Source organism: Antrostomus carolinensis, unplaced genomic scaffold (genome assembly GCF_000700745.2).
Source record: "Antrostomus carolinensis isolate BGI_N321 unplaced genomic scaffold, ASM70074v2 scaffold43405, whole genome shotgun sequence".
NCBI classification, from domain to species: Eukaryota; Metazoa; Chordata; class Aves; order Caprimulgiformes; family Caprimulgidae; genus Antrostomus; species Antrostomus carolinensis.
The window spans coordinates 2214-2520 of record NW_010319197.1 but is presented as its reverse complement, the minus strand read 5'-3'; the positions used below and the strand labels follow the sequence as shown (position 1 = coordinate 2520).

The following is a 307-nucleotide window of genomic DNA, read 5'->3' as shown; positions in this document are numbered from 1 at the left end:
GAGGGAAGAGCTCCCATTGACAGGGGCGGTTACGCTCCACAGATGAATCAGCTTGTGGTTTCAAGTGTCTGCCCCCTGCCTCAGAGGGCTCTGCCAGGCCATGGCACTCGGGGCCTGCGCTGGGCGATCCAGTGCCCTTGGACACGTGGCTGGGGTTGCCCCTCCTCAGGCTCTTCACAGAGCTGGTTTTGCTCTTGCAGGTGGTTCTGGACAACACGGCCTTGAATCGGATCGCGACAGACCGGCTGCACATTCAGAACCCATCGTTCTCTCAGATCAACCAGCTGGTGAGAAGACTTCTCTCTCT

General features: G+C 59.0%; 1 protein-coding gene across 1 annotated transcript in view; it reads left to right on the top strand.

Annotated features, from left to right (window-relative positions):
• Positions 1 to 307, top strand: part of LOC104525905 (tubulin gamma-2 chain) — a gene marked incomplete at both ends in the record, with an annotated part of 5708 nt that overhangs the window by 3195 nt on the left and 2206 nt on the right. Inside the window, one exon of the mRNA XM_010169183.2 lies at positions 201 to 304. Coding sequence (XP_010167485.2) covers positions 201 to 304 — 104 coding nt within the window. The remainder of the gene's footprint in view (positions 1 to 200; positions 305 to 307) is intronic.